A 23,824-nucleotide genomic window follows, 5' to 3' on the forward strand; every position below is an offset into this window, starting at 1 on the left:
CTAAGAAGGTCCAGTCAGGTCTGAAGTGTCCCAAGGAGCCTGGATCCTTGTAACTCCTTGCTGATAAGGCCCTTGGCCTGTAGGTTCAACTGGTGACTGACCCAGGAACTGGATGGTCTAAGCCCTTGCCCTTCTCTTCTACAGAGATGCTTAGCTTAGTCTTAAGTCCTGAAACAACCTTACCTATTATGGGCATGACTAAGCTCTCTTCAACAGGACCCTGATCCTGGATCACATTGCCAGGTCTGGTCCTAATGTAGAGACTCCAAGAAAATGGTATTCCTTAAACCTGGTCCACTTGAGTTGTTAAATGAAAAAAAGGCCTCCTAGAAGTCTTCTAAACCATACAAGTGTTGAGTTTAAGTTAAGGAATATTGTTTGTATATGGATCAGACTCATCAACCCCAAGGAAGGAAGTAGACATCATAACCACAACACTAAGAACTAGAGGAGCTGTCACTAGCCCGCTTGCTTACCTGATTTACGGTAGTTCCTACAGAGCCCTGCAGCACCATTTGAAGCATCTTTGCATCAGGGGGCTCCTGGTTAATGGCCACCGCTAATTGCAAGGTCTTCTTCTTCATATCTTCAATGGCAACTTCCATTGGAGTCAAAACAAACTGAACAGAAGACATAGATAGGGAAGTTATTGTCTGATCTCATAAGCCATGGACAAACCTGGAGCTATGACAGAGAGGGCACCTGGATTTGAAGAAGCAGCTAAGACTTTTAGAGTAATCTTAATAGGTTTAAAAGAAGGAAGGACCTAACATTTCCAGAGTACTTATTATGTTCTAGGAACTTTACATACATTTAACATTTATTCCTTTAAACAATTTTCCTATTCTCTCCATTTTACAATCAACGGGGGATTTATAAGCTTAAGTTCTATAAAATGACACAGGTGGTAAGTGGGGAGGTTCTAATTTGATCACAATTATGTCTACATTCCAAGTTTATGTTCTTTCTATACTGATGCTAAATGTGATGGGTTAAATCCTGTCCCCCAGATTCATATGTGGAAATCCTAACCTCCAGTAGCTCAGAATGTGATTCCATTTGGACACAGGCCTTCAGTGAGGTAATCAAGTTAAACTGAGTCCATTTAAATGGATTCTAATTCTGCATAAAAAAAAAAGAGGAAATCTGGACTTGAGCATGTACAAAGGAAAAGTGATGTGAACAGACACAGGGAGAAAATCTCTGTCTCCAAACTCAGTAGAGAGGCCTGGAATGGATTCTCCCTCACAGCCTCAGAAGGGATCAACATGTCAGTACTTTAAATTTGAACTTCCAGCCTCCAGAACTGTGAGGCTGTACATTTCTGTTGTTTAAGTCATCCAGCCTGCAGTATTTTGTTATAGAACCCTAACAAATGAGGTTCTTGGGGAAATTACTGACACCAAGAGCCATGAGGGAGCTTTTTGGAACAACGAGTTATTTCTGTGCTGTGCCTAGAATGACTTAGTATTCAAAAGTCAAAACAGTAAAAAACACAGCAATGCCTTCCAAACCCACCTCCTCTTCACCAAGTCCCCAGGGCAGGCCCTCTGGGCCCTCTGTGACTCCCCTTCTCTGACAATTGCCTTGCTCAACACTGACTGGTGGGCTCAGCCATTGCTGTGCCTGCCCAGTGAAGTGGATATTCCCAAGCTATTTCTCACAGACTTGATGATGCCTGTTATACTTGTTATTTTAATGACCTAATCTAATTAAATAAAGGATAAACTGATGAACCATGGGTGTGGATAGAAAAAGAGTTGTTTCTAAGAAAACTAAGCCGAGTGCTTGGGTAAGACATTATGAAAGTGAGCTGTTATAAAAATTCCTGTCATATTAGGTGTGCTCAAGACAACTATAAAAGATGAGGGGAAGAAATCATAAAAATCTAGAAGCTCTCGTACTGTTGAACAAGAATCTTTAAGGCCTTATTTGGCTTTACAGAAAGCAAAACTGAAAATCACGGACAATGCACTATGGGTGTGGTTTATACAAGAAAGACAATCCTGAATTGTGATTAGTCAACCCATAATCAGAGAAGACTGTGTCACTACATAAAAAAAAGATGACATATATAGGTACATGTAGCTGTTTTAAAGAAAAATAAAATGCTTACAGCATATATAATTTTGAACAATTCTGTGGTTTGAGGACTTTCTTTTTTTCTTTCCCTTTTTTTTTTAAAAACTGGGAATTTCTTTTAAACAGGGGTAATTAACTACTGAGTCACATTCCCAGCCCTTTTTATTTTAAGACAGGGTATTGCTAAATTGCATAGGGTCTCACTAAGTTGCTAAGGCTAGCTTTGAACTTGCATTCCTCCTGCCTCAGCCTCTTGTGTTGATGGAATTATAGGGGTTTGTGACCATACCCAGCATTGAGGACTTTCTTGATCAGTCCTGTTAAAACATGTCAACAGTCTTTTGTACACAGAGGTCTTTCCTGCCAATATATAGATGAAGAAACTGGGGACAAGTAGCTCGTGTAAAGTCACAGGAGAAAGCAGGGACTAGAAGTCAGCTGGTTCACTTGTCTCCCTCATGGTCTCTTCTGATAGCACACCACTAACTCTATGGACTGCTCACTCTGGTGCCTGTCTCTAATAATTAATAAAAAAACTATGCCTGAATCATTTATGAGCTTTTAGGTATATAAGTATTTTACATAAAATATTTAGAATTTAAATAATTCATCCCATGGGGATTGTTTCCAGGACATTCCCTCCCATACCAAAATCTGAGGATGCTCAAACCCTTCATATAAAATGGTGTAGTATGTGTACATACTTCCTTTACTTTAAACCATCTCTAGATGACTTATAGTACCTAACACAGTGCAAATGCTATGTAAATAGAGTCAAAGTAGATTGTTTAGGGAATAGTGACGAGAGAAAAAAATCTGTACATGTTCAGCATAGATGCAATGATTCTCCCCCAATATTTCAGTCTGTCTTTGGTTGACTGGATGGCTGTGGAGTTGGAAGATATGAAGGGTCAATCGCATATATATTTTCTTTAAGCTTATATTTAAAATAGAAATAAATATTAAACATTGCATTCAAATATGCAAACATATTTACAGTAGAGATATAGCTTTAAAGTGTTGAATATTTAATATAAAACAGTGCTATAAAACATGCACATGCCTAAATGGGATTCCCTGGCATCATGAAAGTGAGGGTATGGCTCTGTCCTAGTATTTCAAGCATGCCCCTCGTTATGTTCTGCTCCAGCCTCCCAGCAGGAGCACTCAGCTGTGTGTGTCCTGGGGATCACCCTGGCCCACTCCTTTGGTGGTGGCTGTTCCCCTCCAGGCACGTTACCTCCTCCTTCTGGATGACACTGATCCTGGTCTTGATGTAGGGGAAGGCATGCATGGTGGTCAGGACCGTGTTCCTCCGGTACTGCTCATGTAGCTCTCCACGAGGCCGCCCTTCTAGGGTGAAGGGGGTGGTGTACATGAACCTCCGCAGGTTGAAATTCTTCTCAAAGTAGGTTACCCTGTCTTTCATCTCATACTCATCAAAGTAGGGCTCCACGAAAGTGATCTGTATGTAGGCCTGGAGGGAGAGGCCAGGGGAAGGAGGAGATGAGCCATTCTGCAAAGAGGATCCATGACACACTGAAGGGCATGCTGGAACACGGTGCATGGAAGCTACTGGGGCTGAGCACAGCAAGCGAGCATTCAGAATCAGCAGCTCCTCCTTTCCACCCCAGGGAAAGAAAGGGCTGTGAGGAAGGGGAGAGGAATGTGTTCGTGGGAAGAGTCGGCTCCACCAGCCACACTTTCCAAGCAGAGCAAACCGATCCAATGGAAGCCTTGGTACAAGAATTTGCAAACTGCTATTCCAAAGAGCCAAACTTTATTTTCCAGAGTTACCATGACTGTGACACACTTAGAAAGTGTGAGAGGTAAGACTAAGAAAACTAATGGTACCAAGTGCTGGCAGGGACAGAGAGTAGTTGAAACTTTCACGCAAGGATTGGGGGATGCTGAATCTACAGTCACTTGGCAAAACAGGTGAGCAATTTCTCATACAGTTAAATGAACTGGTCTACAGCCCTGCAATCCCACTCCTACCTACTTGTGTGCTCAAAGAAATGAAGATGCATATCTACACAAAATCCTGTCCACAAATGGCGATAGCCACATTGTTCATAAGACAAAACTGGAAATAAACCAAATCAAAGGGATAAACAAATAGTGGTACAGCAAGAGAGCAGAATAGTATTCATCAGCAGGCAGGAACCAACCAGGACAAACTGGGTGCATTCAGCGGGGCCATGCTGAGTGAGAGAAGCCAGCCTCAAAGGCTCTGTGTGACTCCACAGATGTACTTTCTGGAAGAGGCACAGGTACAGATATGGAATACAGGCAAGTGACTGTCAGGGCTGGAAGCAGAGAATCACCATGAAGCAGCACAGGGAAATATTTTGGAATGATGTATCATGATTGACATATTTGTCAAAACAAAAAGAACTAAAACCAAAACAGTGAGTTTGACTGCAGGTGCCACATTTAAACACATCCATGCATACACACACACACACACACATACACACACACACACACACACACATACTGTGAAAAGGGAGCTTATTAATGAAGAAGACATCTTTATTTTTATTTTTTGTGGTACTGGGGACGGAGCCCAGAGTTGCTCTACCACTGAATTCCATCCCAGTTCTTTATATTTTTCATTTTATTTTATTATTATTTTTTGTGTGTAGTATTGGGAATTGAACCCAGAGCCTTGTGCATGCAGGGCAAGCACTCTACCAGCTGAGCTATATCCCCAACCCTATTTTTTTATTTTGAAGCAGGGTCTTGCTGAGTTGCTGAGGCTAACCTTCACCCAATATGCCACCCTCTTGCCTCAGCTTCCTGAGTTGCTGGGATTACAGGTGTGCACCACTATACCCAGCAGGAAGGCATCTTTACAAAAGAAAGAAAGAAAGAAAGAAAAAGAATGGCAGTGGACACAGATGCTGGGACACCCACCCAGTGGAGTGGACGGGTGGGGTCACTGACCTCAGACTGTGAATCACTGTTTAGTTATTAGTATAATGAAATCTGGTAGTGATTCTGGATTTAGGCTCTCATCCAAGCTCTCATAACCTACCTCAGGAATTTGAAAAGAAGGGAGACATGCTCCTTGTGTCAGGAAGGTCAGTGGTGATTCTACAGAGCTGACACTATGCACAGATTGCTCTGGGCCACACAGTTAATCCAAGGGCTCCAGATATTTCTGTCTAAAACTTAGTTCAACTCTTATCACAGTTACTGATTTCAAATCTAGGTTAAGAATATGTCTTAAACGAGCAAGTATTCTGAAAAATGTAGTAGAAGAGCAATCTCTGAAATATTGTTAATTCCTCCCTATTTGCATTATCTTTGTAACATCTAGAAGACAGAGCTGAGGGTGGAGTCTAGACGTTTCATGTACAGTGCTGTCAGATGGTGAGTGCCCTCTGTCCCTGGCTTTCCTAGCACCCTGCACTGCATTATTTCCAGCAGCCTAGAACATCTATGTGTCTGTGAAAGGGACAGGGCAGGCAGCTCTTCTTCAGTGGCAGATAAAGAATATGTCTGCTCTTTGTCTCTGTTTCTTCCACAGAGTTTCAAAAACCCTTGGAATTTCCTGAGTGATAGGAGTCTTTGTTATGTTAATGAGGTAACCAACAGTGGGCTGCTCTACAACTTTGGGTGGTCACCAAAAAGACCAATCTTGTGATCAGACTGCTGGAACTTTGGGCTTGAGTTCTGAGAAGGGAGAAGGGCTGGAAGTGTGTTTTATCACTTGGCTGCTCATTTATTCAAACACACCTATGTCATGAAACCCCAATAAAAACCAGACACCTGGAGACTCAGGGGAACTTCTGGCTGGTGAACACAGTGATGTGCTGGGAGAGTACTGTGCCTGAGTTCTACTTGGCAAGGGCACAGAAACTATGTGCTCTATCCCAGAACTTCCCCATGTGTATCCTTCACTGTATATCTGTAATCAGAAGAATATTATTTCTTGAGTTCTGTGAGTCATGCTAGTGAATTATCTGACGTTAGAGGTGTCACAGGAATTTCTAAATTTGTAGCCAGCTAGTTAGAAGTGTGGGTGGCCTGGGAGCCCCCCTTGAGGCTAGCATCAAAGTAAGAGTAGTCTTTTAGAGTTTGAGCTTTGTGGAGTCTGGTGCTAATTCTGGGTGGTCAGCATCAGAGTTGTATGGTGGTACACCCAGATGGGGGTGAAATGGAACACAGCTTGGGAGGAAGGTGGGAAAATTGAAGGTCAAGCCCTTTTTGTCATTCCTCAAACAGCACAGTGATCCTGCACTTGGCTGGAAGGAATACCTGCATCCTAAAGAAAGATGGCTCTAAATACAGACAGGGAGCGCTGAGGAAGGATATTACATTGTGGGCATGTGCGAATGTGTAACAACAAATCCCACTGTTACATACGATTATGATGCACTGATAAAAATATGGGGGAAAATGCTGGCAAGCAGAAGTCTACATTTTTTAAACATATTGTAAATTGGAAGTTGAAGGAGTTTATAGAAAGTCAGTAAAGAGTAGTGATGTGGGTTTGGGCATGACAGAACCCACGTTGGAATACTGGCTCTGTCGCTTTCATACTCTTACAAAATTGCTCAACCTCAGTTTTCACATCTGTAAAACAGAAACAACAAAACCTACTTCTAAGGGCTGTTGAGGAATGAAATGAAAGGATGATTAAGGGTCTCAGGCAGTGCCAGGCACAGGGTTGGTGCTTTTTTTTTTTTTTTTTTTTTTTTCCTTTCTGATTGGGGATTGAACCAGGGCTTCCCACATGCTAGAAAACCTACACAGGGCTATACCCCTAGTTCCAGTTGGGACTTGATAAATGACAGCTCCTGTTGTGATTCTTGCCTTTGAGTATGTTTTCTTTAAGATCTAAGCAGTTGCTGGGTGTGGTTGTGCACATCTGTAATTCCAGCTATGGGGGAGGCTGAGGCAGGAGGATTGCAATTCAGGGTCTACCCAGGCGATTGAGACCTTGTCTCAAAATAAACGTTTACAAAAAAGGCTGGGGATGTAGCTTAGAGGTAGGATGTTCCTCTGTTCAATCCCCAGTACTGGGAGTAGGGGCAGGGGCAGAATGGAGACCTACTCAATCAGTAATGGAGCCCTAGACGAAAATGTTTGGTTGCCTTTAAATGACTGGCAAGTCAGTCCAGACAGAGGGAGGTCATTTTGTGTCCTCAGGGTAGCATAAGAGGACTCAGAGCCTGATGGTTCTTTTTGGTAAATTTTCTCCATACCTTGTTAGGATCCAACTTGGTTTTGTCCACTGGGGTAGAATCTTTTATCACTTCCACAAATTCTGCACCAAAACACTGACCGTAAAACCCCTAGGGGAGAGGAAACAAAGTTTATAAAGGTAATTGTAACACAATGCAACTTTCTGTCTTCTCAGAAGTGGAGTAAATTTGGAACAAGTGCAGTTTGTTCATTGATTATTCAGAGTCTCTCTCAGCTAATCAGCAAAGTTCAGCATTTCCTGAGACATAAATAAAAATATGAGGAAGTCCAGCACCGTCAACTGATATATGATTCTCGACAAAGTGTACACAGTCTCAAATTCAACAAGCGTCATCCTATTTCCTGAGGCATCTGCAAAAGTATGGCACTATTTACTTCTTTTTTTACCCTGAGAACTTGGAGGTCACCAGGCTTCCCATCATGTGGCAAACCACAACATACAAGAAGACAATATATACACCTCCAATTCTAAGTAGGGGAAACAATATTAGGGAACCCACTGGACTGAGTCAATGACTTGTTTTACTTCTCATGAGCTGATTGTCTTTGGGCAAGATGCCCAACCACTCTGGGCCATGGCTTCTTTGAGTCAAGTAAGGATAAAAGTCCCTTTCTTATTTGGCAAGGATGAATAGTTCAAGGAGCAATTAGGTAACAAAAGTGTTTTAAGTTTTACAGACATAAGAGGGCATATATCCAAAGCCATAGCAAGAAAGAATGAAGAGTGAATCTTTGGTAAATAGTTGTCAGCACTTCAGGGGACCTTAGTTACTTAGCCCCAGAAAGTTTTGCTTTGGGTACACTTCTTGACTTTCTTCCTGGGTTTTTGATAGTCTTCCTTTCAACAACTGTTACTTTTCTTTCTTTCTTTTTTTTTTTTTTTTCTTCTGATTTTTCTCTATTCTGTTTCTTTTCTGTCCAGATTTCCAGCCTTTCCTGCCAGAACCTGCTGCTTTTTTCTGTTACACTACATACTTAGCATGGATGGCAGGTTGGAGCCAGGGCTGGACAGCCCAAGGTGCAGCTACTGTCAAGCATGTCCTGATCAGAACGGAATGTGTTGTCCAGCAACACCAAAATGACAGCCACAACATTTTGCAGGAGGGTGATTCAGAAGTATGGTCAGATTGCTTAGAGATTAAGATGGCGATCTTCACACTGGAAAACTCTTTTACTCTGCATCTGTTAGTATATATTACTAACATTGGGAAAGCATTATAAGAAAACATGACCTTGATTGGATTTTATGTAGACTTGAAAATAAACATTCATGATGTAAATTAATAAAATTTTAAGGACATGCACAGAATCTTATGCAAACCTTGCTTTACCTCATGATCTCATCTAATCCCTTCATATTATAAATGCAATATGAAAAAAATTTATATATAGCTCAATGCTGAATCCTTGCCTTTTTTTTTTTTTTTTTTTTTTTTTTTTTTTTTTTTTTTTTTGGTAATGATTCATTCTAACTTGTTTTTGTGAAATATACAATGCCAAGTATACAAAATCACTTTTCTTACCTCTAGTCTATGTGAGATCTCGGGAAGCTTGGTAATTGCAGGTTCCTTATAAACAAATTCCTGCTCATCCAAATCCCCAAATTTGGATCCATAGAAACCAACTCGGAAGTAAGTTCCAAACATTCGCTTATGATCCTATTAAGCAAAATGAGAAAATTTCTCTTTAGTGATGCAATTTTTGAGGATCCATTGGGTTAAAAGGACCTTTTATTGTGTTACAAACATTTTATTTCTACAGTTGATATAAACAGAAATTCCCCTATTAAGCAAATTCAAGGTTTATAGAATAAACTTTGGAAATAATAACAAAAGAAATTTTGTGAAAGATTTCTGGGACTTCCTTTTAAGTAAATTTAAAAGAGTCTCACATTTTCTGGTTATGAATTAAGTCAAGTTGCCTTTCATACTGTGAAATCTAGACTTTGTCAATTTCGAGTCCTTTTCAGTTTGAAGGATGAGAACTGCAGTAATGTGCTCAAGGTCAATCAGTCTCTAGAGAGGAAGAAGGGCTGAGCCTCCCCAGGACAGGGTCATCTGCCACCTAGTAAGAGTTCCCATGAGCAGAGATCCCCAGCTACCTTGTTAATGATGTTGTCGAAGGCCTTCTGCAGCTTGTCATGAGTGGAAGTCAGCTTCCGGAAGTCTCGGTGCGCTTCCAGAATGGGGATGACCAGCTTGTAGACCTCGTTAACTGTCTCATACAAGCCTCCCTTGGAGAGAGGAGGAGAGCATCAAAGAAAATGTAATGGACACTGAAGAGCAACCAGAGTTTACTATGCAAAAAATGCGCTGCAGAATGTGTGTACCACCGCACCACAGTATCTTACAGAGCGGGAACGCTGTCTCAGCATCTCAGCATTCAAACTGGCCCATACACCTGGCTAAATGGTCCTACGTACTGATGTTAAATAGAGAGACGGGCTTTCACAGACTAAAAGGGGGAGAGGAGATTTGGCAGCTAGGACTAAGAACATTCAGGAAGGCAGCTTTTGTGTATTTAAATAGTGTCAGAGATCCTCCTCAAGAGGTCCTCCTCTAGCCAGACACTCAATGTATGCCCACCACAGAGTTCACAGGATTCTAGCTAAAATTTCCAGAAAATAAGAGTATATTGGACTTTTTCTGAATCCTGAAAGAGAAAGCAGGAAAAAAAGAAGAAAATGGTTAATACAAAAATTAATGTACATAGAAGTTATAGGGAGGAAATTTGGAGATGAAAGTAGAAAATAAAGAATAATGTAGGGATGAAAATAAAATTGGTTCTTCTAAATATAGTGAAGTATTAAATATTTACTTGACTTCCAATGTGGGGGAAGAAGGAGATCATTAAAGTGAAAATGGACAAGAGGTTTTTTTTCCCTGACTCTGAATCTCAGTAATGTCTCTCTCTCTCTCTCTGCTCTTATTTGGAGCATTCAGACCCTGATTGGGCTACTGTGGGGAGTATCTGTGGTTTTTGCTCCTGCATTTCTCCAAGCTGCTCCTGCCTGTCATGATCTTGAAGGTGACCTGGTTGCTGGGAGGGAGGATACCACAGATTTCTCTCTGAGAGGGAAAATGAGGGAGTGAGAACATGCCTCGTCACTTATTGTGTAACCCTGGGCAAGCCATTTCACCTCTCTGTGGCTTAGTTTCCACCCCTATTAAATGGAAACAATACTGTGAAACTGCTGCCCAGCCAACACGCATGCAGTGAAAACCAGAAGACAGCAGTGATGAAAGGCTTTCCCACCTCCCTTGGAGAGCTGATGCAACCTGTGCACATCAAAGTCCTCCCTGGGTCCTGCCCCTGTCCTGAATGCCCCTGGTGTGTTTATGTGTGTGTGGAGAGGGGCTCACTGGGCCGTTAAGGCTGGGCATTCCCACCAGCCCGAGCTCAGTCCTGGGATGCCCTCTGGGCACTGACCGTGCTGAAGAGCTCTGCAGCCTGCTCCAGGAGGCCCACCAGGCCACTCTCAGTGAAGTACCGGCCTGAGCACACCCCATCTTCATCTGGTGACAAGGTGTCATCGGAGACTGCACTCTCCTCCAGCACGTTGGAAGAAATATTCTGTAAGAGATCACAGTATAAGCCCAGAGAACATGGGGCCCTGTCGAATACTGGACCATGGGAACCAGCAGAACTCCAGGATCCTCACCAAGGCTGTGAATGTAGCAGGTCTGACATTCTATCCAGAAGAGTTTCTGGCTGCCATTCATTTTGAAAGCACACAATGAGCAGCCAGTCTTCAAATCCCCAAATGTCCTTTCCACTTTCAACCACCAGGAGATTTTATATAAAGAACACTTCCCTTCATATAATAACAATGGAGTTGTAACAACCCCACTTTAGAAAAAGAACCCTAAGGGACCAACAGTAAAGGTCTTGGTTTTTAAAAAGTAAAGGCCAACACTCAGTTGACTAGGCTCCTTTTCTCATCAGCTCAGTAAATCTCTTTTGGGGTTTTTTCTTAAGCATGCTGCTACTACAGTCTTGACTTTCAGATAAATAGCCAGTTGTAGTTACATTGATATGACAATACCAAATAAGAATGTTTTCTTTATGGAAGTTTTTTCTTTGTTTTTCTTTTTAAGTGCTAAAGATTGAAACGAGGGCCTTGCACATGTTAGGTGAGTGCTCTATGCCTGAGCTATATCACCAGCACCCCTCTTTATTTTCCCTTGAGACAGGGTCTAAGTTGCTGACCCTTAACTTGAAATCCTCCTGCCTCAGCCTCCCAAGTGGCTGGAATTACAGGCATGTGCCACTTGCCAGGCTTTTATGGAAGTTTTTATAGCAGTGCAGCAGTTACTGCTTTTCCCCCTGAATCTTTTTGTTTCTACACATTTTTTATTTATATAAATCATAGAAGTCAGAGCCTCTCACAGGAGACACAGTGACCAGAGCTAGGGTGACCTGAATGAGAAAACCGGGGCACAAAATTTGGGGAAGTACTCATTCTCAAGGTCATGGAAGTGCTGATTCTATATTTGTTTGGCCCTGAGAGTAAAGCCCCGCCCCTTACATTCTGCATCTTGTGCTCTTTAACTTTCCTCATCCAACCTCTGATCTTGGCAACTACTCTAGTTCTCTTGATAGGTCAAAAGTCCGTTTTTGTTTATTGGTTCAAAGCTATGGAAGAAATACATATGAAGCATAAAAGAAATGGAATGCCTTCTTAGCTTAGGTATTGTAAACCAGAAGCACACATGCCTTCCAATTGCTGTACACATGGCAGACATAACTAATCAGTTATAGCATGCCTTCCCCTTAGAACTTGGATATAATTTCAAAATTCACTCAGCATAATGCTCCAGTCAGCCACTACCTATTGATCAGAGATGACTTGTGAACTAAATGTTGTCTGTTAGTTCTGGCTATCATGATCAAGAAAATCAACTTTAGCAACCAATAAAGAAATAGTTATTATCTAATATTGTAATGTAGGTGGAGTTTCTCAAAGTCTTTTGTTACCAGTCTTTCTTCCAAACCTGACCTATTATGTTTCTGAATTGGAAATAACAGAAGGTTCAAGAAATTCAGCTGGGGGCTGGGGAGATAGCTCAGTTGGTAGCGTGCTTGCCTTGCAAGCACAAGGCCCTGGGTTTGATCCCCAGCACCGCAAAAAAAAAAAAAAAAAAAAAAAGAAATTCAGCTGGAAGAATCTAATAACTCAGGAAACTATACTATTGTATGCAATTTTCCACATGTAGAGGAGTAGATATGAAGCTAAACAATTTATTAGCTGTATTCTGAGGAAAAAAATTTGGGAAAGACTTTCTTGGCTTTTGACTTAGGGATGTAAAAATTGTAGCAGAGTCTGAGAATATGTGCATATCTATGTTTGTGAGATAAATATTGTACTCTAGGGCATAGGATTCAGTGATTTCAGTTTCTTGGAATTCAATGACCTCGAAGTTATTTTTCCTTGCACAGACTTATCTCCAATTTACAAGTATTTTCCAAAGGCTCAATTTTATTGGAGTAGAACAAGGGTGAAAACTAAAGCAAAGAACATTTAAGAAATTAACAGTGGACATCTGATAACATTGCCAGAAGTTCTTCATTCTACAATGTAAAGCACCCTAATTTTCTTTGGAAGAACTACTCATAGGTTTAGGAATGGACCAGTGACTCTGGTTCAGACAGTCAGAGCATTTAGTTTCCTTGGCAATTACGATCGATTCAGGATGAGCCTATGACCCCATAAGAATGAAAAGATGCTCTGAGACTTTCTCTGAACAGCGTGAAATGAGGCATCAGCTCTCTCTTCTTCTGGACTTGAACCTGGAGATGGAAGCCTAAATCTTACTCAGTTAGAGTGGGAATGCAAGAAGCCCAACAGAAGGCCAGGACAGGAAGAGGTGATGACTTTGAGATCTGACAACCTCTGAGGCCTCTAGCTCTAGTTGGTGAGGCTAGAGCCTCCAGGCTAGCCTCCTTCATGTGGGCTGGTAAGTTCCATTTGTACCTTAGGCACTCTGGATTGCATGTTCTCTTGCTTTCAAGCACCCATTACTAAACGAATTGGTTATGTGTCATTTGAGAGAAATAACAATTCACCCATAAGCATCACATAATTTGAAATTATTTCTGTATCTGAGAACAAACACCTAGCTCTTTGCATACGCTATATCATGAGGAGGCATGTTCCACGATTCCCTTCACCTTCCTTCTCGTCTTCTGCAGCACCCTTTCCCCGACTCTCAGGTGGGACCACAGTATAAAAGCTCACAGCGTCTTGTGCCTCTTCATAACAGTATTTATCACAATTATGATTAAGAATGGAATAATTAATTAGATAATGTCTTTCTGGCTAGAATGTAAATGTCATGAGGACAGAAGACATTTTCAATAAATATGCTCTGAAAGCAGAAATGAAAGGATCTAAAGATATATGAAAAGATGGGGTTATATGCTCCCAGGTAGGGATAACATGGAGTTTTTCTATTGGGTCTAGAATTCTGTCTCATCTTGGTGAGTCTCATGAGAAGCAAATCAACTGAATTGTAGGTAAAAGAAGAAAAGGAAGGCTTACTAAACATAAAAGTAAAAAATAAAATGCAATCAATACTTAAGTTATTAAATATTAAAAAAATACAGTAACTGGGGAAAAGGCATAGAGAAATTATAAGAAATAGTTTAGTAAACAAAGTAAGAAAAGGGAATGATATAATTCAACGCTAAGGGATAAGCCTGAAGATTTTCTGGCAAGTGAAGCTACAATACTTATCCTTGGTAATATCAAATTGCCAAAATAAATTTGATGAAAGAAGATGAACCTAAAAGAATTTAATAACTTTCTTGTTTGCTTTTGCATGATTCAAAATAAGATGTAATGTTTTTATGCTTTGGGATGAGAAATAAATTACTGACTTTCATAACAAACGTTTCTGAACTGAGAATAAAATTTATTACTGAGAATGAAATAATAGAATACATATTTTTGTCATTGAGGACCATAAGGAAGGAGGAGTTAATAATATGAGGTAAAACCCAGTTTTGCAGGTGAATTTTATTCTAGAAATGAGAGGCTCTTGACTCCTCCAGCAATAGTTTCAGTGACTTATTCTCTGAGCCTGGGAAAGCCACTTTGAATTGTTCTTTCTTTCTGGTTCACAAAGCATCACAATACCATGTTGAAGAACAATATTGAGAACAAAGCCTTTCATAAAATCAGTCATGGAAATTCAGACAAGAATAATAATATAAACACTATAAATGACTTTGTAAGTTTGGCTTGAAATGAATTCTATTGTAGCTATATCATTCATGGTTTCAAGGATGGTCATCTCTACAGATTGTGCCTCTTAAAAAAAGGAAACACTGTTTTTGTTTTTGTTTTTTCTCTCTCAAGACTGTATTAAACTATGTAGGAAGAACAGTTCAAGTGGCCATGGAGCCATCTCGTAGGTCTGGCAGACAATTTCTCCTTGTCAACTATGAGTAATTTTAGGTTATTATCAGAAAGCATGAATTTGGCCTTTTGTTTCCCTTTCCAGGTCAATTTCATTCTTTCTTAATTTTGGATCAGAGTGGGACCCTATAGAGTTGGGGAGTGGAATCAAAGGACTGGGCCATGAGGGAAATAATTTCTTCAGTGGTCAGAAGCATTTCCTGCTTGTCATTATATGGTACCAGCTATAAGTTTTTGAGAAAGATTTTAAATGACCTTAGAAAAATTGCTTCCTCAGTTCCTACATCTGTGGAGTGGGAGTAACAGTCCAGAACATCTACTAAAGTGCCTGTTCACTCTAGATACTATTATTGTAAACAACAATAATAAAAAAAAGATGGCAAAGCACTTAGAGAGGCATATGTAATAGAGTAAAATGGAGTTTTTCAACCATGGCACTGTTGACAACTGAGCTGGTACCTCTTACTGGGCAAGACTCTCCTATGCATTGTAGAAGGTTCAGTGACATCCTTTTTAGATGTCAGTATACCCATCCTCCCACCCCTAGTTCTAACAATGAAAAATGCTCGTAGACATTGTTAAGTGCAGGGGTGGGGGTATGTGGGCAGAACTGTCTCCCTGGTTGAGTTCACTGTTCTGAGGTAAAACTGAACATGGACTCACCTGAAAGCTGACACTGCCCACGGGCAGGTAGCTGTGGTCCTCCAGCATGCTCAGATACTCAGCCACTAAGGCAGCTGCATGCACCAGGCACATGGCGGCCTCCGTATAGCACTTCTTCTTGGTGTGTTTCTCTGCCATGTTCTGGAGCCAGGTCAGCCGCAGATCAGGAGATGTCTGGTAACTCTTGGCAATTCTGAAGACAGATTGAGTGAGAGTTTCAAGGACAAGTGGCTAATGACACTGTTCTACATTTCTTCACCCAGATTTTTCCCTGCATCTTTAAAACCTGAGAGAAAAGTCAAACATTTGCATCCAACTGTTTTTGTTCCATGTCTAAGGTATTCTGGACCCTGAGAGCTTAAGTAAAAGCTTTATGAGAAAAAAAGACCTAGCAAAATAATAATGTCCTTTGTCTTGAATCTCAAGCAATTATCTTCCTTTCCTTTTTCTCAAAATAATGAGAGACATTAAAAGTACTATGCTTCTTATGATGCTACATACAAACAATTTTTCCCGTGTAAATCATTTCTCCTAAAAAAGGTCTGGAAGTCAAAGTTTTAAACTATAGAAAGAATATATTTCTAAAGTAAAATTTATATGTATGCCTGAACATAATTGGAACCAAACCATTTAGATAACAATTCAGATAGAAGTTGATAGTTCTTTTTTTCTCATTCTATGTCAAACAGAAGATAATGTTATAGAGTGGACACCTCACTTTAAACTAAGGTGATCTTTCTGAAAATGTATATATGAATCTAACAACTTTAATTTCTACTGATTGCCATATACCTTTTTGTATGTCATTCAAAACGGTTCTGTCCATATTACCTAAGAACTTCAGAGTGACAAATACTGGATCCCCAGGTGATGTTCTTTTGATTTTAACGGAAAAGTTTACCTGTACATGAGATCCATAAGCATCTCAGGATCTTCCTGAAATTCCCTCATTTTCACTGTGTCATATAAGATGCTATTCAGATTGCAGAGAAGTTCTTCCACCTGCAAAAAGTGTACACCCTTAAATAACCTTGGCTTTGTAGTTTGTGGCAAGGAGACAGGATGATATAGAATGTACATGTGGAAGGCACAGAAAGGCTTTGCTCAGAGAGAAGTGAATAATAGATGTGAAGGGGATTCTAGATGGATTCTCTGTTGTTTCATCTTTGCTAGTCCATGTGCTTTGTAGGCCCTGAAATGAGTTGGCCTTGGGATCCATGAAGCAGCCCTGGGTCTTTATACTACCTCCCTCTTCACCAATTTTTTCTTTTTAATTTGTTTGAACTAGTCTCAGTTATTTCAACTTGGGAAGTTCTAAACTCTACTGTAGATCATCAGGGCTTCTTATACTAGATAGGAGGCAGCTTGGGACCTCAGCTCGGGTTTCATGTTTCTGAAGCTTCCTGGATCTTTCCAAAGCTTCAGAGTTTTTAGAACCTCTGAGAACAACTTATTCTTAGTTACAAAAGTCAACAGAGGAGAAGCCAGGAGAGACTGTATCACATAAAGCCTGAGAGACTGTATCTTGTCCATAGATCCTGGCAAGAGGCTTAGTTACAGAATGTTGTCTTATCCCTTCTCCCATCTTCCAGGGCTCCTAAAATTTCTTACACCATACTTATTTCATAAAAGACCTCTATTGTCCTGCCCATATCTTGCTTGGTCTTGTTGATGAATATCTCTGCATGAATGATAAGTTTAGTTTACAGGAACATGGTTGAGAAGAGACAGGTGAGGCAGGATTTGGTGCAGGGGACAGGAGAGGAAAAAGATTCTGAGAATGAGGATGTAACATTACTGGAGAAGGCAGGAGAGCTCTGGGCATATAAGGCTCTCAGACTAAGATAAGAAAGAAAACTTCACTCATTCATTCATTCATTCATTCATTCACTCACTCACTCCAGTGGGAAACCTATCTTAGAGTAGGCTAGAAGCTGAAGTTAAAAGATAAAGGGGACATGCTTTATCTTTTTCTTTATTCCCTGAGCATTGCAATGGAGATGGGAGAGATTATTGTTCTCACAAGTGTCCTTAGGACTAATTTTGTTTATAATCTCTAACCTGGTCCTTCCTCTCCTTCAAGTACTCACTGGTCAGGTTGGTCCCTTTAGCATCCCTTATACACAAATCATTCTCACCCCTATTCATTATTTCCCTGTGAATCCTACTCCAGCCTTTTAAACTGCTCCCCCTAAAAACAAACCTTTCCAGGTCACTAGGTTGTTTATTAACTCACCCCTCCTTTTCTCTAATCTTACTCCACATGTAGTTTCTTACCAGGCACTTAAGTATCAGGTGTTTTGTCTTGCCTCCTAATTGTTTTGAGACTGAGCTCTCCGTATAGACACTTGGCATCCTGAGGTTGGGGACAGTGGTGAACATTTTGTTTTTTCATTTCTTAGAGCACTGAGAGGATGCAATTATTGAACAGGCAATACATATTTGCAAATTATATACATAATACATGCAAATTATACATATGTACAATCGTATGGTTGTGTGTGTGTGTTTGTTTATAATTGGCTGATTCCCAAATTCATTCTTGAGACAAGGGGTATGTTCATTTCCTACCTGGGTAGGAAAAGGAGTTGTCTGCATGGCCGTGTCCTCTTCTGAATAGGCCAAAATTGTTCTCAGGGATCTTCTCAGGTACTCCTCATTAAAGTCTGGTGCTTTGCCCACCAAAGATGCCAGAGACATAGTTACTTGCATCTTTACTCTTGCAAAGTTCTGCATTCGAGAAAAAAAAAAAAAAAAAAAAAAAAAAGAGGCACTCAGCTAGTAAATAATTGAAATAAATAAAGGCAGTAGGGCCAGACACACAACTCCCCACATTTTCTTTTATTCCTGTCTTAATCATTTCCTTTTCTCTCAATGCAAGGTGAGCTACACTGCTCAAGATTTACATTATCATTTAAATGGTTTGAATGGATATTGGGCTCAAATAAATCTGTCAGGTTCCCTTTTTAAATTTTCATTGAGGGTTGGGTTGCTTCCATGCTGCAAGGCTAGAAGATTCCTCTAAAGTTGGGTCACAGGATATATATTCTTTTTTTTTTTTTTTTTTTTTTTTTGCGGTGCTGGAGATTGAACCCAGGGCCTTGTGCTTGCAAGGCAAGCACTCTACCAACTGAGCTATATCCCCAGCCCAGGATATATTCTTTATGCCAAGATTCTCTTCTTAAAAGTTCATTCGCACTGCAACAAGGAATAGGACCTCCAAGGCCAGAAATTTCTGAGATTTTAGACCTAAGAAAGCAGCAATTTTCTATTTCTCCTCTCCTTCCAGGACTGTGGGAAAATATGGCTATCCCAAGGGCCCCTGGGGAATGTCCTAAAGACTTTTAAGTAGTTATCGCTAATGTCTCTCTGATGAAACTGCTTTCTTTCATGGGCCAATTTGTCTTTGTATATGTGTGTGTGTGTGTGTGTGTGTGGTATTAGGGATTGAACCCAGGGTCTCACATGTGCTAGACAAGCACTTTGCCATTGAGCTACAGACTCAGCCCTTTTTATTTTATTTTGAGACAAGGCTGGCCTCAAACTTTTGATCCTCCTGCCTCAGCCTCCTGGCATTATAGGCATGTGCCACCATGCCCAGCTCCAATTTATCTTTTAATATCACTGGAGTATGCTCACTAACATGACCACAGACAGAATTCCAAATGAACACACCTAAATCTGCACAAACTAAAGCAAAGGTTGAGTGTTTTTCTATAAAGTTGAATTCCAAAGGTTCGTAGGTTTCAATTAAAACTCAGGTCTACGGGCTGGGAATGTGACTCAGTGGTAGACTACTTGCCGAGCATTCACAAGGCCCTGGGTTTGATTCCCAGTACCACAAAATAACAACAAAAACACAACCCAGTTCCAGATGTTGCTGGTCATTTAAAATTCTCTTCCACAGCCCATTCTGGTACTAGCTAGAATTGGTAGTAATTCAGAATTTAGAAATAGGATACATTCTTCTGAATTCTTACACTGTCTTGCATTCATTTCCACACATAACATTTTTATCCATGTATACGCTTCTGTGTCTTAGGGAGACAGACTGATGGGAACTGCTGCATTCACCAGTAGTTGCCTTTAAATGCAAATTCAGGTGAAAGCTGCTATCCACCCAGGTACTCAATTGTTTGGACTAGAAGGACTCGGTAAACTGCATACATTCCCTTAGGCTTTTCTCTCTACCTATGCTTTGCATTCACTTTCTCTACTGATTCTGGGTCACCTGGCTGGTCTGAGTTCTTACACTGGTAGCTCCAAAGCTGAACCTCATGAGGAGGTAGAGGGTGGCACAGGCCTGGCTCCGTGTGATATCCATGCTGCTGCTGCAGTGGTGCAGCACGCGCTGACACAGGTCTGCACACTGTTCCACTTCTTCCTCGAACAGCAAGTCTCCGAACTAGGAGAGACACAAGGCACGATCAGGCATCACTTGGCACTTTGATAAGTTTTTTGGACTGGATGCCTGTTGAAATATGCAAATGTCTGCTTGGACAAGCAAAAAGCCCAGAAGAGTTAATGCATTGCTCCATAAAGATAATGACCTATGTGAGTCAGAAGATGGGTTTAAGCAATGAAGTTGACTTAAGATTTAATTATGAACCGCAAAGCTAAGGTCAGGGCTATGTTATTAACTTCATTGTTAACTAGGCTGAATTCACTGGTGAAATCCTAGCTTTAAAGAAATGAATCGTGAATTTCCTGGATTCCCTGGAAATTACTGGTGACTAAGAAAGAGAAAATGATTCTAGTAGAGAATAGCAGAAGAATTCCTCTTTCTAAATTTAAAAGACCCCATGGAGAAGGCACACACCGAGATTTCCCACAAAGGAGAAAATTTAATCTGCACAGACTATACTAACCAAAGATAATATACATTCTCAGGCTCTCGGAAAATTAATTTAAACCTTCTGGCATTTTATGATATGACATTTTATAAGACTTAATGGGAGTCATATATAGAATTTAATCTCATTATGATTAAAGGAAAAGGGTAAAATTACAAATTTGCTCAAATGATTTTTGCTCTTATGTTATAGATTTTCAGTCGGTGGCCATTGCATATTCTTTAGTTAGTCCCACATTTCAAGTACTGGAGACCCTGTCCCCTCATGGTGATTTCCTCCACAGGAAGTATATCTGCTTTCTTCCTAAGAAGAATTAAGACCTTTGCTGCCATGCCATTTAACATACTCCATGGGTTTTGGTTCACCTAAAGACAGAAGTGAAGCTAGATGATAATCTTACTTACCCTTAATTAAGAGAAAGAAAACAAGTGTCTCGTGTTTACCTTGGCAATGAGGGCTCGAAGTGTTGCAAAGCAGTGAGTCAGGTAGGTGGTACTTTGATCGCAGCTTAGGGAATTTACCAGGACCCTCAGAACGCCTCCCAGCAGGCTGTCTTTACAGTCCAGAGCTGAGCTTGCCTGGGGGATGGAAGAACAGCATTACTGAATCCCTAATGTGCCAGTGAACCGAGGGCCAAAGACAGGGAGAAGGGAGAGGCTGCTAAACATTATCTTGGGGATCTGACGTTCCATTGCGCTCCGTTGAAGGTCTTCAGGGTTTGGTGAGCCACCCTGTCATTCACTAACCATGAGAACCGAAGACTAATTTCCAAACTCCTAATTGATTTGGGATTTCAAGAAGGACAATCCTGGCTTCCTAAATGAAGCACACCTCCCTCCATCCTAGGCCAAAGCTTTAGAATGTTCTTTCTTTGTGTACAAAGGCCTAGCTTGCCTTGTGGGCTTCAAAACACATTGTGGGTTTCCTAGTACAACAGAGGTTGCTTGGTGTCAGTGATGTTTCACTTTTTAGTCCAGCTACAGCAGGACTAAAAAGACCAAGGATAACAATAAATAAGTTTCACCTTTCTTGGAAAATTGCAAATATATTTGAGGCCTGGTGTTAGGTACAGAGCATTCAAACTTGAGTCGTATAAAGATACCATCAATGTGAAGCCAAGCATTTAAGTTATCAAAGATATTAAAGTCATTAAAGATACTTGAGTCATTCATGGACGCTCAAGTCCCTTATATAAAATGGTGTAGTATTTGCATATAACTCACACATATCATTCCAAATACTTTTAAATCATCCCTAGATTAATTTAAATATCTAAAACAATGTAAATGCTACATAAATCCTTGTAAAACTGTATGGTTCAGGGAAAAATGATAAGAAAAAAGGATCTGTTCATGTTCAATATAGATGCAATTTTTTTCCTTAGTATTTTCAGTCCATGGTTGGTAGTTTCCATGTATGCAAAACTGGTAGATATAGAGGGCTGATTGTACTTTTCTATAGCAGGGATGGTAAATTCCTGGGATAAATGACCTTTCCTCAGTAATTCAAATCCAAAATAAATATCATTTACCATACTTAGCACTATTTTTTTTTTTTTTTTTACCCAGTCCTTTCATAAGAATAGTTCCTATATCAGACAGTGACCATTATTCAACTGGAGTAGACCCTTCAGAAGAAAACTAGTTACCAGCCCAGGTCTAGATATTAAACTAGAATTTCACCATTCACATTATAAATTTGGCACATTCTTGGGCCAGTTTAACCACAAAGTCAGTTCATCAAACACCTCTTTCCAAGTGAGCAAAGTCCAGGAAGCCAGAAGAATGTTTGGTATCTCTGGAATTTATAAGGTGGATGCTATTGTAAATAGTAAACTTCCAAGTTCACTTTTTAAAAGGCATCACTTTTTCAAAGGATCATATTTGTTTTTTTCACAATATTGAATAAATATTTCCTTCTTAAATTCCAGTGAGCATACTCATGGTAAGCAAATTAGGTCAAGTTGTCGGTTTTCCTCACCTGGATAATGTTTTCCTGCATGTCCAGAATGATTAGATTTGCCTCTGTAGCCAGATTGCCACTAATCAAGGCTTCTTGATCTAACTCTGCCTTTGTTCTAAGAAACAAAAAGAGGATCAAATTAACACACAAATCAAAGTTGGCCAAGTTCTTGTAATGGCAATCTCTGCACCAAGGCCTAAAGAAATCTTCAGAAGAGTCAACCTAGAAATGTAAACAAAAGCAGCTGGTCCCAAGTAACCAAGGTGTGCAGGTGTTTTCTGAGCTTCATGTGTGTTTAGAAAGTTTCTGTATTTCACCATATAATTGTCATAGATTTTAGGCAATTTTTTTCTTTTGCAAAAAAAGGTGGGGAGCAACCATTATGTGGAGCTTTAAAAAAAAACCTTGTGCTGGTATTCCTTAAAAATCATCTACTACTAACATGTCTTTGCTGCAAGATTAGGATGCACTGAATACTCATGAATATGCATTAATGCAGGGGTGACAACTGTGCTGTGAAATACTGTTATGGAGGTAAAGTTTCCAGGTCATCCTCATCACTACTATTATTAATAATGATGACAACTATAAAAATAACAAGATGGGCAGAGAAGCAATCATTGGTTGCTATTAGCAATTAGGGGAGCCCATTAGATTACTGCCTAAAGCCTCAGGGCCATGCCTGTATTTCATGCCTGAGAATTCTGTCTGGATCTGGTGGTGCGGAGGGGGAAGCTCCTGCAATACGCTGGAGAGACTGGGTGTGATGTGAATTTGGCAAACAGTGTTGCTGCTAGGTTAGAAAAGGGTGATGCTGGGGCTGAGACTGCAGCTCAGTGGTAGAGCGCTTGCCTTGTACATGTGAGGCACTGGGTTCAGTCCTCAGCACCTCATAAACAAATAAAAATATTGTGTTCATCTACAACTAAAAAAATATTGAAAAAAGAAAAGGGTGATGCTTTAGAACAGTGTCAGGGGAAATTTAGCCTCTGGAAGCTAAGAGACTGAATTGGGGTTGGTCAGCCGAGTATGGGACATTTTGTCTTTTTTTCATTGGAAAGCAAAGATTGCAGTCTCATGGGGCACATCATCTACCTGGTGTTACTTACTAAGGAATGGGAAATTGCCAAGTGCTCTCCTCTATTAGGTTTCATTTTAAGGAATCAGTGTATTTTATGGACTAGTCCATGCATTCTCATAAAATCCAACTAAGACTAGAAAGGGATGAAGTAAGTGCCTCCCAACACCCCGATCCAGAGTTTTGCTTTCCATCGTTCAGTCATTCATGGTCAATTGTAGCCTGAAGATATTAAATGGAAAATTCCAGAAGTACACAATTAATTAGTTTAAATTGCACGCCAATCTGAGTAGTGTGCTGTTCCACTTCATCCTACCAGGTGAATCATTGCTTTGTCTGGTATATTCATGCCATAAACTCTACTTACCCATTAGTTGTCTTGGTTATCAGATTCATTGTCATAGTATCATTGTGCTTGCATAGAGGATTTGATAACATGTAAAGTTTTAGGCATCCACTGGGGTTCTTGGAATGTATCCCCTGTGGACAAGGTGGAGTGGGGGTGGAGGGGCTGCTATATTTTGTATCATCATCCAAATTTAGTTTCCA

General features: G+C 40.4%; 1 protein-coding gene across 2 annotated transcripts in view; it reads right to left on the minus strand.

Annotated features, from left to right (window-relative positions):
* Dock8 (dedicator of cytokinesis 8) overlaps positions 1-23,824 on the minus strand; it is a 218,614-nt gene that overhangs the window by 13,765 nt on the left and 181,025 nt on the right. For both annotated transcript variants that reach the window (XM_047524520.1, XM_047524521.1), the window contains 12 exons: positions 22,216-22,312; positions 20,679-20,813; positions 19,635-19,787; positions 17,954-18,112; positions 16,284-16,384; positions 15,383-15,575; positions 10,729-10,872; positions 9,401-9,532; positions 8,823-8,957; positions 7,299-7,388; positions 3,323-3,559; positions 477-620 (listed from right to left, as the gene is read on the minus strand). In XM_047524520.1, coding sequence (XP_047380476.1) covers positions 477-620; positions 3,323-3,559; positions 7,299-7,388; positions 8,823-8,957; positions 9,401-9,532; positions 10,729-10,872; positions 15,383-15,575; positions 16,284-16,384; positions 17,954-18,112; positions 19,635-19,787; positions 20,679-20,813; positions 22,216-22,312 — 1,720 coding nt within the window. The remainder of the gene's footprint in view (positions 1-476; positions 621-3,322; positions 3,560-7,298; positions 7,389-8,822; positions 8,958-9,400; positions 9,533-10,728; positions 10,873-15,382; positions 15,576-16,283; positions 16,385-17,953; positions 18,113-19,634; positions 19,788-20,678; positions 20,814-22,215; positions 22,313-23,824) is intronic.

The sequence above is a fragment of the Sciurus carolinensis genome, chromosome 14, assembly GCF_902686445.1.
Source record: "Sciurus carolinensis chromosome 14, mSciCar1.2, whole genome shotgun sequence".
In the NCBI taxonomy this organism is placed as follows: Eukaryota; Metazoa; Chordata; class Mammalia; order Rodentia; family Sciuridae; genus Sciurus; species Sciurus carolinensis.